We start from the raw sequence: 14,699 nt of genomic DNA, 5'->3' as shown, positions 1-14,699 counted from the left end.
GGCAGGTAGAGCCCAGGGAGGGGGAAGAAAGCAGGATCAGAGGGGGCACAAGGAAACGCTGGGGTGAGACAGACATGTTCACGCTCCTCACTGTGGTGACAGCATCACCGGTGCAGACACGGCATAACTGACTGAGCTGTGCACTTTAAATACATGCAGCTTCCTCTGTGTCAAGTACACCCCAATAAAGCTGCTTAAATAAGCAGCACGAGATGGGCGCAGCCTAAGTGTGCACCAGTAAGTAGGTGGATAAAGAAGATGTGCTACATATACACACAAGGCACTACTGCCCAGTCATAAAAAAAAACAAAATTTTGTCATCTGCGGCAACATGGATGGACTTGGAGGGCATGTGCAAGTGAAACAGGCAGAGAAAGACAAATTTATGTGGAATCTAAAAAGTACCACAAACTAGTGACTATAAAAAAGAAAAAGCAGACTCACAGATACAATAGAGAACAAACTGGTGGTTACCAGCGGAAAGGGTGGAGGGGCAATATAGGGGTAGGGGAATAAGAGGTACAAACTATTATGTATAAGCTACAAGGACATACTGTACATACATACATACAAGGACAACACAAGGAAGAGTCAATATTTTATAATAACTATATGTGGAACACAGCCTTTAAAATTGTGAATCATGCTACTGTATACCTGGAACTTATATAAATATAGCAACTATACTTCAATTAAAAAAAAAAATTAAACAGAGTGTTAGCATCTACACTGCCTGACTTTACAACTCACCAAACTGCAGCAGCAATCAAGACAGTGTGGCACTGACATAAAGATCAACAAACAGATTAGAACAAGAGAGCAGAGCAGAACAGAGCCACACAAACTATTGCTGATTTTTAATGATACCAAAACCATCCAAAGGGAAAAGAAAAACAGTTTCAATAAATAGTGCTAGAACAAATGGATATCCAAATACAATAAACCACACCCCTGCCTCACATCATACAAAAAAACTGATTCATAAAAAGTTTGTTTTTGTAAAAGATAAAACCATAAAGCTTTTAGATGTTATAAGAGAATATCTTACTCTCTTGAGTAAATGCTTAAGAGTGGAATAGCTCTATCACTCAGCAGGTCTAAGTTTTACTTTAAGAAACTGCCAAATTGTTTTTCAACAGGTTAGGCTATTTTATATTCCCAGATAAGATACAGTCAACATTAACCATGAAAAACTGATAAGCTGGACTTCATTAAAATTAAAAACTTTTAAGGAGATGAACAGAAAACCCACAGTCTAGAAAATTCACAATATATACTGACAAAGGAGTGATATCCATGATATCTATAAAGAATTCCTTGAACTTATTACGGATAAACCAACCAATCCAATTTTAAAATATGCAAGTAATTTTAAGCCAAATCACAAAAAATATACAAATAGAAAAACACACAAGATATATTTAACATTAATTCTCAGAGAGATGCATATTAAAACCACCATGAGATATTACAATACATCCACCAGAATGGCTGAAGTTAGACTGAAGCACAAATCGCTGACACAACGTCTAGATCTGAACCGTCTTACTTTGCTGGTGGAGGTGAGACACAGTCCGACCACTTTGGGAAAATGTCTGACGGCTTTCTATAAAACTAAACATATAACAAACCCCATGACCTAGCAATTCCATTCCCTGGCATTTTCCTACTAGAAATGAAAACACAAGGCTCGCACGGGGATTTCCCTGGAGTTCCAGTGGCCAATGCAGAGTACACAGGTTCAATCCCTGGCCAGGAAGGTCCCAGAGGCCGCAGCACACTAAGCCCATGAGCCACAACTAATGAAGCCTGCGAGCCCAAGACCCCGAGCTCTGCCTCAAGAGAAGCCACCGAAATGAGGAGCCCGTGCACAGCTAGAGAAAGCACAGCAACAAAGACCCAGCACAGCAAAAACAAGTCAGTGACTTAAAAAATAAAAGACTTGCACAAGAGGGTCCACAGCTAGATCCTAGAAACAGCCCAAGTGACCATCCTCAGGGTAGCAGATCAACAGACTGGTATTGTGCAACACAATACTTCTCAGCAATAAAAGGAATAAACAACTGACACACACAACAACATGAATAAAATTAAGCTTGTGTCATATAAAAGTCCATAAAGTTCTAGGGCAGGCAAAGCCAACGGATGGCGGAAAGAAATCGAAGCAGCAGTTGCTTCTGGGGATGGTAAAGGCTGACTGCAAGGTGGAATGAAGGCAATGTTCTGTACCTCAATACACACAGAGTCACACAGGTGTGTATGCATTTATCAAAAATCACTGAGTGGGACACTTACGATTTGTGTATTTTTTTATATGTATAGACAAACACTGAACACTAGTCAATGAAAAACATGTCAAATTATATATATTTAAGGGTAAAGTGTAACAATGTCTGTAAATTAATCTGAAATGATTCAAGATCAGTACCTTGGCTTCAGGACCCTGTAAGCAGCTGGAAAACACTCATCTAAAGAGCCATCTTTGGTCATTTCAAGCGGATTCCCAGCTTTTTATGGTTCATCTGTTTTATGTGAAATGGTAACAACTTAGCTTGTATCTCTTGTCAAAGTGTGGAAAAGCTGCCTTCCACTATTCTAAAATGTTCTGCCTGCTTTACTGTCCTGAGGTAAAAGCAGTTTCTGCACTGCTAGATGGATTGACAAATGGATATACAATGGTGGACAGATGGACAGTCAAAGAATAAAGCAAATATATTAAAATGTTAATCACAGGCTTAACTGCAAATCTAGATAGTAGGCATATGGGTGTTCACAGTCCAATTATTTTGAGTGTTCTGTACAATTAAAAGCTTTCACAGTGAAGTTCTGAGGAAAAAAGTCTTTGCAGGAAATGTCAAGACATGGTATCAACATGACAAATTCCCTTCCACGCTGTTTTCTGACTGTACCAAAAAACTTGTGAAAGGCTCCTCACCAACCGCTAGAGAGAGAGAGGTGTTGGAGAGTTTTATAGAAGACTGTGGGAATGAAGGGAAAGTGTGAATAAAGGCAAGTTCAAGGACTGGAATAAATGAAGAAGGGTCAGCAGAGTTGGGACAGCTGCCTGGTACTAGGGATTAAAGGGCACAGAGATGTTCACCAGCCCAGAAAGGACTAGTTCTTGACCTTTTTGAGTCAAAGATCCCTTTAATAATATCATCAACAGGAGGAGGGGACGTGGGGTCATAGATATATATACATGCTAAACTTTTTATTTATATACCATACCAGAAATGGTATGGACCTAACAGAAGCAGAAGATATTAAAAAGAGGTGGCAAGAATACACAGGAGAACTATGCCAAAAAGATCTTCACGACCCAGATAATCATGATGGTGTGATCACTCACCTAGAACCAGACATCCTGGAGTGTGAAGTCAAGTGGGCCTTAGGAAGCATCACTACAAACAAAGCTAGTGGAGGTGACGGAATTCCAGTTGAGCTATTTCAAATCCTAAAAGATGATGCTGTGAAAGTGCTGCACTCAATATGCCAGCAAATGTGGAAAACTCAGCAGTGGTCACAGGACTGGAAAAGGTCAGTTTTCATTCCAATCCCAAAGAAAGGCAATCCCAAAGAATGCTCAAACTACCACACAATTGCACTCATCTCACTCTAGTAAAGCAATGCTCAAAATTCTCCAAGCCAGGCTTCAGCAATACATGAACCGTGAACTTTCAGATGTTCAAGCTAGTTTTAGAAAGGGCAGAGGAACCACAGATCAAATTGCCAACATCCAATGGATCATCGAAGAAGCAAGAGAGTTCCAGAAAAGCATCTATTTCTGCTTTATTGACTATGCCAAAGCCTCTGACTGTGTGGATCACAATAAACTGTGGAAAATTCTGAAAGAGATGGGAATACCAGAGCACCTGACCTGCCTCTTGAGAAACCTGTATGCAGGTCTGGAAGCAACAGTTAGAACTGGACATGGAACAACAGACTGGTTCCAAATAGGAAAAGGAGTATGTCAAGGCTGTATATTTCACCCTGCTTATTTAACTTATACGCAGAGTACATCATAAGAAACGCTGGGCTGGAGGAAGCACAAGCTGGAATCAAGATTGCTGGGAAAAATATCAATAACCTCAGATATGCAGATTACACCACCCTTGTGGCAGAAAATGAAGAACTAAAGAGCGTCTTGATGAAAGTAAAAGAGGAGAGTGAAAAAGTTGGCGTAAAGCTCAACATTCAGAAAACTAATATCATGGCATCTGGTCCCATCACTTCATGGCAAATAGATGGGGAAACACTGGAAACAGTGGCTGACTTTATTTTGGGGGGCTCCAAAATCACTGCAGATGGTGACTGCAGCCATGATATTAAAAGATGCTTACTCCTTGGAAGGAAAGTTATGACCAACCTAGACAGCATATTCAAAAGCAGAGACATTATATTGCCAACAAAGGTCCATCTGGTCAAGGCTATGGTTTTTCCAGTAGTGATGTATGGATGTGAGAGTTGGACTACAAAGAAAGCTGAGCGCAGAAGAATTGATGCTTTTGAGCTGTGGTGTTGGAGAAGACTCCTGAGAGTCCCTTGGACTGTGAAGTAGCCAAGGCCTGAACTTTAAGGAAAACCAACATTTAACGGATAAAAACCAAACAATAAAAAAGCAACAACAAAAGAGAAACCTCTAAAGGAGATCAGAAATAAGTAGCCTAAAAAGCAGACGCAAATGCAGGACACTCTGGGGTAAGAGGCCGAGGGAAGTGGAGAAAGTGGACCAGTCTAGTACAAATGCTCTTGAGGTTAAGAAACCATGGCAGTTACTACGGCCCCTGATTAGGATGGATTCAGTGTAACTGCCAGGGCAGAAATCAGGTTAAGGAGTAAGTGAGAAACAGAATTTAAGAAGCTTGGCTATAAAGAAAAAGGACAGCTGTGTGGGGGTTTGTTTCTGATTTTATTTTTAATAACAGTTGTGTTTTAAAAAACAAACAAAAAGAGGAGATGTATGTATGTTTGTTGAAACATACATACAGCACTGAAACATACATACATACATCATGTATGTTTCAGTGCTGCTGGAGATAAGCTAGTAGAGAGATTAAGACACAGGAGGAAAGGAGACAAGTGATATTTAGGTTCTGATGATGCTAATAAAGATGAGAGTTGGGCTCCAACATGTAAGTGGAAGGTGTGACCCAACATACAGTCAATATCTCATCCACCTTCATAGGAGAAAGGTGAGGAATTTATTGACTGATGTCTTCTCTTTATAAAACTGAAAGTAGGCTCCTTACAGTAAAGGATCAAGCATTATTTTTTAAAAAATCCTCTGTGGCACAGTGTAGTACCTTGCACAGAGGAAACATTCAATAAATATTGGAAAGAAACACAGCTAAAATTCTACACAAAGTCCATCTTCCAAACTGCAACTAATAAAACTGCTAACTAAGCCCCACTGAGTGCTGTAGTGGCCTGGCTTTCCACGTGAATGAGGCTTTGTGTTAAATGAAGATTCACCAACACCAGGGCTCCAAAACCCTGGCATTCTAGCAACAGGGAGGCTGAATTTACCTCCAAGTAGTTACACCTGGCAGAGCACTGAACACAGGTGACAGGAGGCTGCTTTACAAGCTCCTCCAGTTCTGACAAAGGGGCGCTCACAAGCTAAGTATTTACTATATCCAACCACTGGGCTAACAAGAAAAAGCTGAGGGGCGTCCCTGGCGGCTCAGTGGAGAAGAATCTACCTGTCAATGTGGGAGACACGGGTTTGATCCCTGATCCAGGAAGACCCCACGTGCCGAGGAGCAACAGAGCCCACTGAGCCTGAGTTAGAGCCCAGAAGTCACAACTACTGAAGCCCACACGCCTAGAGCCCGTGATCTGCAACAAGAGTAGCCCCCAAAATGAGAAGCCCGAGCACTGAAACTGAAGAGTAGACCCCACTCGGCAGCACTACAGAAAAGCCCTCGTAGCAACGAAGACCCAGCACATTCTAAATGTTGCTAGAATTTCAAATTAATTAATTTAAAGAAGAAAAAGCTGGGATGCCACGCTACATAGAGGATGGATAAACAAGGTCCTACTGTATGGCACAAAGGACTATAGTCAATATCCCATGATAAACCATAATGGAAAAAATATGAAAAAGAACATATATATGTATAACTCAACGACTTTGCTGTAGAAGTCACAGCAGAAATTAAGTGCTACATTGTAAAATGACCAAAGAGGAGGTGGCGCTTCTGGAAAAACAATACAACAGAAATGGGCGTTTCCCAGCTACAGAAAGGGTAGTGAAAAGGATTCACTGATCCGAGATCCAGAAATTTTTAAAAAAATCAAACAGGACAATGGATTAAAACAAAGAAATGTATGACAGAATCACATGTACTTAAGATAAGAAATGTTGCATCAAACTGTTTTCATACATATCAGATCAAAATATAGATTTATTTCTTACTGTGGCTGGGGCAGTGGGAAATTTGAAAGTTACTGACAGACACTATAATACAGAAAGATAAAGGATATAAAGCAAACAATTCCGTATAAAATTATATGGCAGCAAAGCAAATGACTGTCTCCCCAGGCATTAAAAAGAAAAGGTGTCCAGTCTGGGCTTCCCTCATAGCTCAGTTGGTAAAGAATCTGCCTGCAATGCAGGAGACCCCGGTTCAATTCCTGGGTCGGGAATATCTGCACAAGAAGGAATAGGCTGCCCACTCCAGTATTCTTGGGTTTCCCTTGTGGCTCAGCTAGTAAAGAATCCATCTGCAGAAGACCTGGGTTCGATTCCCTGGGTGGGAAGGATCCCCTGGAGAAGGGAAAGGCTACGCACTCCAGTATTCTGGCCTGGAGAATTCCATGGACTTGTATAGTCCATGGGGACGCAGAGTCCGACTCCACTGAGCGACTTTCACTACACATATTGCCCTATGTTATGCAGGAGAACTCACCCACGCAGTGGGGACTGAGATCCACCACAGAGCCCGGAGAAAATCAGGCAACCCTCAGCTTCATCATCCGTGGAAAGAGCATACTAACTGCCCTATGTACCAAGCGGGGTTGCTGTAAAGCTCTATTGAGAAAGCATACTATGGTGTTTGAAAAACACACATTGTGTATGTTAACTTAAGGTAATTTAATTCTTAGACTAACCCTATGAACACCAGTTCTATGTTCACAGGCGAAGATAAACAGCTGGTCTGCAGTGGTTAAGGGAGTAAGCTTTAGAGTGGGAGAGGAGTCCGACTCAGGCGCTCCCTCTTGCTACCGTGCAGTTCTGTGTCCATCTGTAAATCAAGCTAGCTTCTCTTAGTTTCCATTTTCTCATCTGTGAACGGCAGCAACAAGTAACTATGGAATTGATGTACAAATTAAACAAGGTATCATGGAGAAGGAAATGGCAACCCACTCCAGTATTCTTGCCTGGAAAAGTCCATGGACAGAGGAGCCTGGCAGGCTGCAGTCCACGGGGTTACATGACTGAGCATGTGTGCACGAGTGTGGAGGGAGACGGGTTGGTAGCAATAAACTGGTAGAACTAAAAAAACTAAATAAATAAACAAGGTATCAGATATGAAGCCTTCTGCATACTGCCTTGCGGATTACTGTTACTGGAACTATGACTTTCAGTATTTTATTTTATTTTTTTGACTTTCAGTATTTTAACCCCCATCTCATGTATGTCCCTTTGCTGGCCCTAGTCGGGAAATCAATCTTATCTCCTGGCCAGGGATATCGGAGTAATTAAATCAACTATCAAATTACAAACTTAAAGACATACCCGAAAAATTTTATACATGATGATAAATTAAGATTATGTAGAATCAGTGTTTATAATTAATCATTTTTAAAGATTAGTCTATTTCCAAGACAAAGAATCTAATTATGCAAATACACACGTTGTAAACACTGAGAATGAGCTGAGCTTTTCCTGATTCCATTTTCCCTCTAAAATATTTTGTATTCCAACATCTGGCCCTTTATAACACCCACTGTGCATTCCAACATCTAAATTAGCTTTTTCAAATACTCCAGAAACCATTCATCAAAGGTAAAAGGCCCCCAGTTAAGAGATGAAAATACCAAGTTACAAATATGAACAAGCTCTGCCCCACACCATTTGCTAAATAACACTCTATTTAATTAGCTCCACTTTGTTAATTATTTTTTAAAGTTTCAATGATTATGAAACTTCCATCTGCCAAGCTAACAATCCCAACTTACGCTACAGCAAATACTTAAGTCAGGTGTTCTCACAGTGCAATAGTCCACAAGAGTCCCTGGGGTCGTTAGTACCCTCTGAGAGGGTCCCTGAGGTCAAAACTATTCTCAGTACTAAGGTATTATTCACCCGTTCCCTCTGTTACATTTACACTGAGAGTGAAAAGTGGGTCTCCTGAAGGCTTCACAACAATCAAGACAACAGCACTAAACTCTACCAGCTGTCCGATTCGTCCATGCTGAGCACTAATGGAATGGGGTAGTTTCACTTAACTACCTCCTTTAAGTTGTAAAATTATTAATTTTACTAAGTCGTGGTCCTTAACCACATCTTTTTAATATCCTGTGCGACAAAACAGGAAGTACACATAAAGTGCAAAGCCTTCTTAAAATGACAGAAGTGAACGACCAGAAAAAAACTGGGGCGGTCCGAAAAATACCGACGGACGGGAATGGGTACGAGGGACAGCTGGGGGAAGGAGAACTGCCAGTCTCGGGTTTTCCTGCAATTCCCACACTTTCATCCCAAAGGCTGCCGAGTGTAGTGCCAAGGGCACAGTGGGTCTAGCGGCGGCCTCTCTGGGGCCGCGGCGGGGTTCTGGCTGAGCCCCACCCAGACAGGACCCGCTCAGCACCGTTCCCCTCTCCCCAGGCCCTCTCCCACGCAAACACTCAGCTCCTCCGTCGCCAACGCCCAGGACCCCAAAACTCCTCACCACCAACAGGTTCCTGTCCTCCACCAACTGCCGCTTCCGGAGGATCTCCGATTTCAGAACGTCCATCTTGCTGTCCGGGTTGAAGCTGTCTCGAGTTTTCTTTCTCCCTCTCCAGCTCCGTGGACTAAGACTTTTCACCCAGCCAGCCGCCGCTAACCTACTTACACGGAGGCAGCCCAAATACCGGAGGACAACAACTGACAGGGCGGCTTCCGGCGGAAGCTGAGGTGAGCGAGAGGAGGGGAAAGAGCGCTCCAGGGCTCCTATGATTGATGTAGTTCCTGAGGGTCGGCGCCCCCTGGCGGCCCTCTCCGATATCGTGCTTTAGTTTCCGTGGAGATAGGAACATAAGTGGAAAACATGAACACGAGTCTTCTAAAGGGATGCTGCATTTAAAAAAAACAAGCTATATACCTATGTCAACTGTACTTCAGTTTTAAAAGAAGATAAAGGTTATACCTTTTTGTACCTGCTACTTCAGGTGCAAAAGCTTCATAGCGGAACACTTCATTTATGATTACTGAAGCCAGATCTTTTACCTGCTACACTTTGGAGTTCCTGAAGCTACCTGCGTGCCAAAATTAATGTACTCAAGTGAGAAAACCCATAACAATAATACTAACTCATAAGCACAGAGTAAAAGGTGTTCGCTGCTGGCCGGTGAAACTACCTGTAAACTTAGACAATTATAGTACATTCATTTAAGTAATTTCAGAAGTAAATATGTCCCTCCTCCCTGAGTTCTAGATTGTTCGTATATCTTAGTGATAATTGAACATTTACCCCAGCAAACTGAGATAATCTCTTTGGTCATGTGTTCAGCAATCAAGATTTTCAGTGAGACAATTAAAGATGTAATTGAAAAAAATTGTTAATGGCTTTGCAAGAATACAAATTAAATTGGGGGGAAATTATATCAAGAGATTTTAATTTTTAAAAGACCCTAAAAACTGTTTACAATACATTTATTGTTGGTTCTATGCCACTGAAGCTGTTTTTAAGTTTCTAGTTAAGTCATAACTGAACAATATTAGACATGCTACTTTTCCCTGGTCAAAAAAGGTAAGAAATATTCAGTTCAGTCGATTCATAATGGGTGAGATGGTTTGGCAAAATAAAAGATGATAGAGAATTGTTTCAACTTACAAAGTACTTTTACTGTATACGTGTATGTGTTGGTTATATTTCCTTTAAAAGATATGTGACTTTTGCCAGAAATAAATCAACATAGGAAGTTAATTCAGTCTCTGAGCTAAGATGCTTTGCTAATTTTTAGTGCTTTTGAAAACTTTTACTGAAAAAAAAAAAAAAGGTCTTGAATCATTAAACATGATAACATTTTTACATGGATTTCTTTCCTGAGTTACTTATAGTTCAATAAGCAAATAATAATTTATTAGCCTATTCCTGTTTAGGTTTTAGAAATGATGACACAAAATCCTGAAGGTTGACACAAGTAATTGTAACAGTAATGGAAGCTCACAGAGAAAGAACAGCTAGCATAAACCAGGGAAGACAGTAGCTTCTATAAACAGGCTCCTTTTAAATTTCAGATTTTCATTGATCTTGATGTTAATGTAAATATGTGCATTAAATCCTAATAAAGGCCTAAGATGGAAGAGTGGGAGAGACAAGTACTTGAACAAGCAAACTGATAAGGAAGCTTTTCAGTTTATACTGAGGGGAAAAACAGATGACCAGGAGAGCTAAGAAATACTCAAGAGAACTAGTTAATCCTGAATCTAAGGAGTTATATTCATTTTTAAAATATGCGTCCCCTTCTATCACAGTTTTTTAAAGAGCAAAATATTAGAAACAATCTAAGTGTCATATATGGGGGAATGGTTAAATAAAGTCATAGTTCATACATACAACTGAACAATATGTTCAGAAAATATTCAATGATATGAGAATCCTCATGACAAAATGTTTAGTTCAAAAAGTAGAGGACTTCCCTGGTGGTCCAGTGGTTAGGACTCCATGCTTCCACTGCAGGGGCTGCTGGTTCAATCCCTAGTTGGGGAACTAAGATCCCAAATGCTGCACAGCCAAGAAAAAAATTTTAAATAAAAATTAGAAAGTAGGATAATGAAACTAGAAATATAACATACAGTCTCCATTTGGTTAAAAAACAAAAGCATGTAAACCTAGAAAATTATTGAACAGAAACATATCCAAATATCAGATTATTACCTATTCTTCTTTATACTATAATTGTACAAATTCCACAATTTGTGGGGGGGGTGGGGAATCCTGAGAGGCAGTCATTTTCTGTTTTATTTCATTACTATTGAGATTCTTTATAAAATTTCAGCATTACTACTTTAAAAATTATGTGATAAATTTTAAATAATGCCAGTAAAAGAAAACAAAAAATTAGACAAAAAAGAGAATGTTTTCTAACCGTCATACTTATTCAGTCAATAGTTAGATGTCTCAGACTTCCCTGGTGGTCCAGGGGTTAAATATCCACCTGCCAATGCAGAAGTCACAGGTTCTATCCCTGGTCCAGGAAGATCCCACAAGCCTCGGGGTAACTAAGCCTGTGTGCCACAACTACTGATCCCAAGAGCCAAAACTTCTGAAGCCTGTGCTTTAGAGCCTGAGCTCTGCGGCAAGAGAAGCCTGAGCACCACAACTGGAGAGCAGCCCCCGCTTGCTGTAACAAGAGAAAGTCTGTGCGCAGCAAGGAAGACCCAGGACAACCAAAAATAAGTGAATAAAAATAGTTTGATGTCTCCTATGAGCCCTGGTGGCTCAGATGGTAAAGCGTCTGCCTGTAATGCAGGAGACCTGGGTTCAATCCCTGGGTCGGGAAGATCCCCTGGAGAAGGAAATGGCAACCCACTCCAGTACTCTTGCCTGGAAAATTCCCTGGACAGAGGAACCTGGTAGGCTACAGTCCATGGGGTCGCAAAGAGTCGGAAACAACTGAGTGACTTCACTTCACTTCACTTCACTATGAGCTCTGTACTACTTTAGGTTCTGTGGACTAAACCAAATACTGATACCATACATAGTCCTACCCATGAGGATGTTACCAGCTAAAAGTTAAATTATATAAGATAAACATGATTCTGTAGCATATATGGGGCTATTAAAAGTATTTACAGAAACTAAAACAAGAAATAGTAAAAACTCAGTAGGTATATAATTGATGAGATTATTCTGCCATTGAAATAACCCATCCTAAGAGATTACCTGTCATTTCTGGAAAATGGGGAAATACTGAATTTAATCAGCATGATCTGGGTCTGTTTTGTTGCTGTCCTAAAGCATAGACTGTGACTTCTTTTTTGAAAGCTATATAATCTCATCCTGGGAGGTTTCTTTGGCGATCCAGTGATGAGGACTTGGTGCTTTCACTGCGGGGGCCCAGGTTCAATTCCTGGTGAGATCCCAGGGATCTCAGAAGCCAGAAGATCCCAGAAGCCACAAAGCACAACAACAAATTAATTCATTCATTACAACAGTTAAGTTTAAAAATCTCATACAGTGGCCTTCCGTTGTCAGCATGCCTCAAGATAACCCAGAGGACTTTTAAAAACCCAGATTGTGGGTCCCCAGAATGTCTCATTCAAAAGGTTTGTGGAGGAGCCCAAGAATTTGCTTTTTGAACAAATTCCCAAGTGAGGCAGCTGCTGTGGATCCAGGGACCACACTTTGAGAACCACTGATCTAATATATTATTCTGGAGCATCTGGTGAGTCAGAAACTCGGTCTGCAGGAAGTCCTGATAAACAAGACGGGGGACGAAGCTGTCTACAGTACTGTCATGGGGCCTCCCAGGGTGTCTGCCCACTCACAGTGGTGCTTTGGGAAATTTCCTAAATAGAAGGAGCCGGCTCCCTTTGGAGCCAGCCATGGTCACAGGCCTGCTTCTGCGTATTCACAGAGAGTGGGCTGGGACCTGGCCTCATGTGGACCAATCAGAGTCTGTGCCCTGGAAAATTTATGTTGGAATTCAGTCAGTCTTTGCAAGTACAGAAGGTGGGGATTGGAGAGTGGTGGAAACCATTCCAGGGGCATGCTGGAACCAGATCAGTCCATTTTGAACTTCAAGAAGCTACTACATGGGACTTCCCTGATGGTCCAGTGGCTAAGCCTCTGCACTATCAATGCAGGGGACCCAGGTTTGATCCCTGGTCGGGGAACTAGATCCCACATGCCACAACTAAAAATCCTGCAAGCTGCAACTAAGACCCGATGCAGCCAAGTAAATGAATAAATATTTCTTTTGAATAAAGAGCCCATTGCTCCATTTTTAAAAAAAATTTATGAATCAGCTGTCATGCATAGCTATCATTAAAAATTAAATGTTAACAATAAAACACGTTATATTATAAATGACAGTAATAAATACATAGAACCTATTACTCACTAATTATATTACTGCATTTTACTATTATTTATTCTCTTGGAGTTAGTTATGACTTGCATCTATGAGGTGGGAATATTATAGGATGTTGAGCTCAGTGCCTGTCTTTCCCTGATGCCACACTTGAGGAGCTCATGGTGGTAACTTGAAATCAGCCAAAATGGGAGTATTTACACCACAGAAACTGGCAAATGCTACCAATCTGTACTTGATTTATTGTTTATCTAAGCTTTAAAAAGTGATGGGGAAAAAGTTAATAATATGGTACACAGTTTCTCAACCTTAGGCCAGATCATTCTTTTTTGGAAAAGAAATGTCACTAACTCTATCCAATAGATGCTGGTAACACCCTTTCTATAGTTATGACAACCAAAAACGTCTCTGGACATTGCTAAACATCCCCAGAGGGGCAAAATCTCTCTCCAGGTGAGAACCATTGATACAAATGAAATTTAAAGCATCATGTCTATGGCCATTACATGGTAAAGAGGACAAAGATTTGTGTAGTTCTTCTTCCAGGATTTGAAGACTATTATGTGAATCAAAAAGAAGCCTCTAGGACTTCCCTGGTGGTACAGTTCACTTCAGTCAGTTCAGTCATTCAGTCGTGTCTGACTCTTTGCGACTCTATGGACTGCAGCATGCCAGGCTTCCCTGTCCATCATCAACCCCCAGAACCTGCTCAAACTCATGTCCATCAGGTCGGTGATGCCATCCAGCCATCTTTTCCTCTGTTGTCCCCTTCTCCTCCTGCCTTCAATCTTTCCCAGCATCAGGGTCTTTTCCAAGGAGTCAGTTCTTCGCATCTGGTGGCCAAAGTATTGGAGTTTCAGCTTCAGTATCAGTCCTTCCAATAAATATTAAGGACTGATTTCCTTTAGGATGGACTGGTTGGATCTCCTTGCAGTCCAAAGGACTAGCAAGAGTCTTCTGCAACACCACAGTTCAAAAGCATCAATTCTTCAGCACTCAGCTTTCTTTATAGTCCAACTCTCACATCCATACATGACTACTGGAAAAACCATAGCTTTGACTGGACGGACCTTTGTTGGCAAAGTAATGTCTTTGCTTTTTAATATGCTGTCTATGTTGGTCATAGCATTTCTTCCAAGGAGCAAGCGTCTTTTAATTTCATGCCTTCAGTCACCATCTGCAGTGATTTGGGAGCCCCCCAAAATAAAGTCTCTCACTGTTTCCATTGTTTCCCCATCTATTTGCCATGAAATGATGGGACCAGATGCCATGATCTTAGTTTTCTGAATGTTAAGTTTTTAGCCAACTTTTTCACTCTCTTCTTGCACTTTCAAGAGGCTCTTTAGTTCTTCTTCGCTCCCTGGTGGTACAATGGATAAGAATCCACCTGCCAGTGTAGTGGACATGGGCTTGAACCCTGGTCCAAGAAGATCCCACATGGCTCAGGGCAA

At 41.1% G+C, this 14,699-nt stretch overlaps 1 protein-coding gene and 1 non-coding gene across 3 annotated transcripts in view; one reads left to right on the top strand and one right to left on the bottom strand.

Annotated features, from left to right (window-relative positions):
- The window catches only part of PRPF18 (pre-mRNA processing factor 18), a 52,158-nt gene extending 43,042 nt beyond the window's left edge, over positions 1-9,116 (bottom strand). Inside the window, exon 1 of one of the 2 annotated variants that reach the window (XM_061126260.1) lies at positions 8,898-9,116. In XM_061126260.1, coding sequence (XP_060982243.1) covers positions 8,898-8,963 — 66 coding nt within the window. In that variant the 5' untranslated portion in view covers positions 8,964-9,116. The remainder of the gene's footprint in view (positions 1-8,897) is intronic. The other variant, XM_061126262.1, reaches the window with a different exon arrangement.
- Positions 9,117-12,978: 3,862 nt separating this feature from the next.
- On the top strand, positions 12,979-13,051 carry TRNAD-AUC (transfer RNA aspartic acid (anticodon AUC)). The gene has a single exon. It is a non-coding gene; the product is annotated as a tRNA-Asp (tRNA).
- Positions 13,052-14,699: the final 1,648 nt, after the last annotated feature.

The sequence above is a fragment of the Dama dama genome, chromosome 23 (genome assembly GCF_033118175.1).
Source record: "Dama dama isolate Ldn47 chromosome 23, ASM3311817v1, whole genome shotgun sequence".
Taxonomy (NCBI): Eukaryota; Metazoa; Chordata; class Mammalia; order Artiodactyla; family Cervidae; genus Dama; species Dama dama.
This window is presented reverse-complemented; position numbering and strand designations above follow the sequence as displayed.